Here is a 1,136-nt window from a genome sequence, read left to right as displayed (position 1 = left end):
GAGCTTATAGTACACAGAATTTTTGGTAGTAAATATAGAGTTTATAGTAAACTGAATATTTCAGTGAATGTCAGTTATTTAGGTAATATTGAAATAAGTTTTGGAATTGAAAAAACAAAAAACAAAAACTGCAAATAAATATTTCCTATCACCACTTCTCCAAAACACACAGTATCCTAATACACAAAATAAAAGATCAGATTACCAAGTAGCATGGCTAAGGATCCTCTCACCTTGTTGATGTCTGGCCCCATCAATGTCAGAATTCCCAGTGTGAGTTTCTTGTTCAGCAACAGGTAGGTACTCAGAAGAAGCACCTACGGATGAAAGCACAACCATAGTGGGGCCATCAGTACTAGAACTACACTGGGATGCCTCCTGTACTTCTAGACTTACATTTCTATTTTCAGGTCTGGGGAGTTCCTCCTCAACACCTATGTCTGTTGGCTGCAAGACTCTGGAAGGGTCAATGGGTGTGGTGATAACGGTCTTCGTTTCGGGTGGTTGCAGGACAGCTGTGTCGGCCAGCACAGAGATAGCTTCTACATTTTCTGCAGATAAGACTGGTGTAGCAGGTAATAATGGTGATGGTGTCAGAACTTCCTCTCCTGGCTGTAGCATGTTTGAAATTTTAGACAATTCCATTGATGACTGCTGCAGATTTGGTGGATCAGCTTCTATAACCTCTGAAGCCAAAAGTGGCTCTGCTGTGACTTCTTTAGGTGTCCCTAATTTCCCATCTGGCAGAAGTATCTGCAAAACACATTTAATACATAAAGTACTGCAATGGTTCAATCAGGTATATAAGCTAATATATCACTACTAATTTTTCAGCAAAATTTCATAATTCTTTGTACACTACATGTCAAATCAGTGATAATAGTTACCTCCGTTACTCTAGACGCTGATGTTTCAAGCAGTGGTTGGGGCTCACTAAAGAGCAGAGACTCTGTGAGGACCATCAAGTTAAGTGAATTCATACCAGTCACCACCTGAGTAGTAGAGTTACTAGCATTCTCTCCCGTTTTATTAGCAGCTAGACTTCTGTTGGATTTCTTCACACGTTTCAGGTGACGCTTGGCATGCTTCTTTAAGTCGCATAATTCATAAAATGCTTTACTGCAGTGGATACACTG

At 40.1% G+C, this 1,136-nt stretch overlaps 1 protein-coding gene across 1 annotated transcript in view; it reads right to left on the bottom strand.

The window, feature by feature from the left end:
- Positions 1-6: 6 nt before the first annotated feature.
- The window catches only part of LOC119584960 (zinc finger protein interacting with ribonucleoprotein K-like), a gene marked incomplete at its 5' end in the record, with an annotated part of 3,465 nt that continues 2,335 nt past the window's right edge, over positions 7-1,136 (bottom strand). The window contains 2 exon segments of the mRNA XM_037933557.1: positions 7-753; positions 888-1,133. Coding sequence (XP_037789485.1) covers positions 202-753; positions 888-1,133 — 798 coding nt within the window.

Source organism: Penaeus monodon, chromosome 19 (genome assembly GCF_015228065.2).
Source record: "Penaeus monodon isolate SGIC_2016 chromosome 19, NSTDA_Pmon_1, whole genome shotgun sequence".
Taxonomy (NCBI): domain Eukaryota; kingdom Metazoa; phylum Arthropoda; class Malacostraca; order Decapoda; family Penaeidae; genus Penaeus; species Penaeus monodon.
This window is presented reverse-complemented; position numbering and strand designations above follow the sequence as displayed.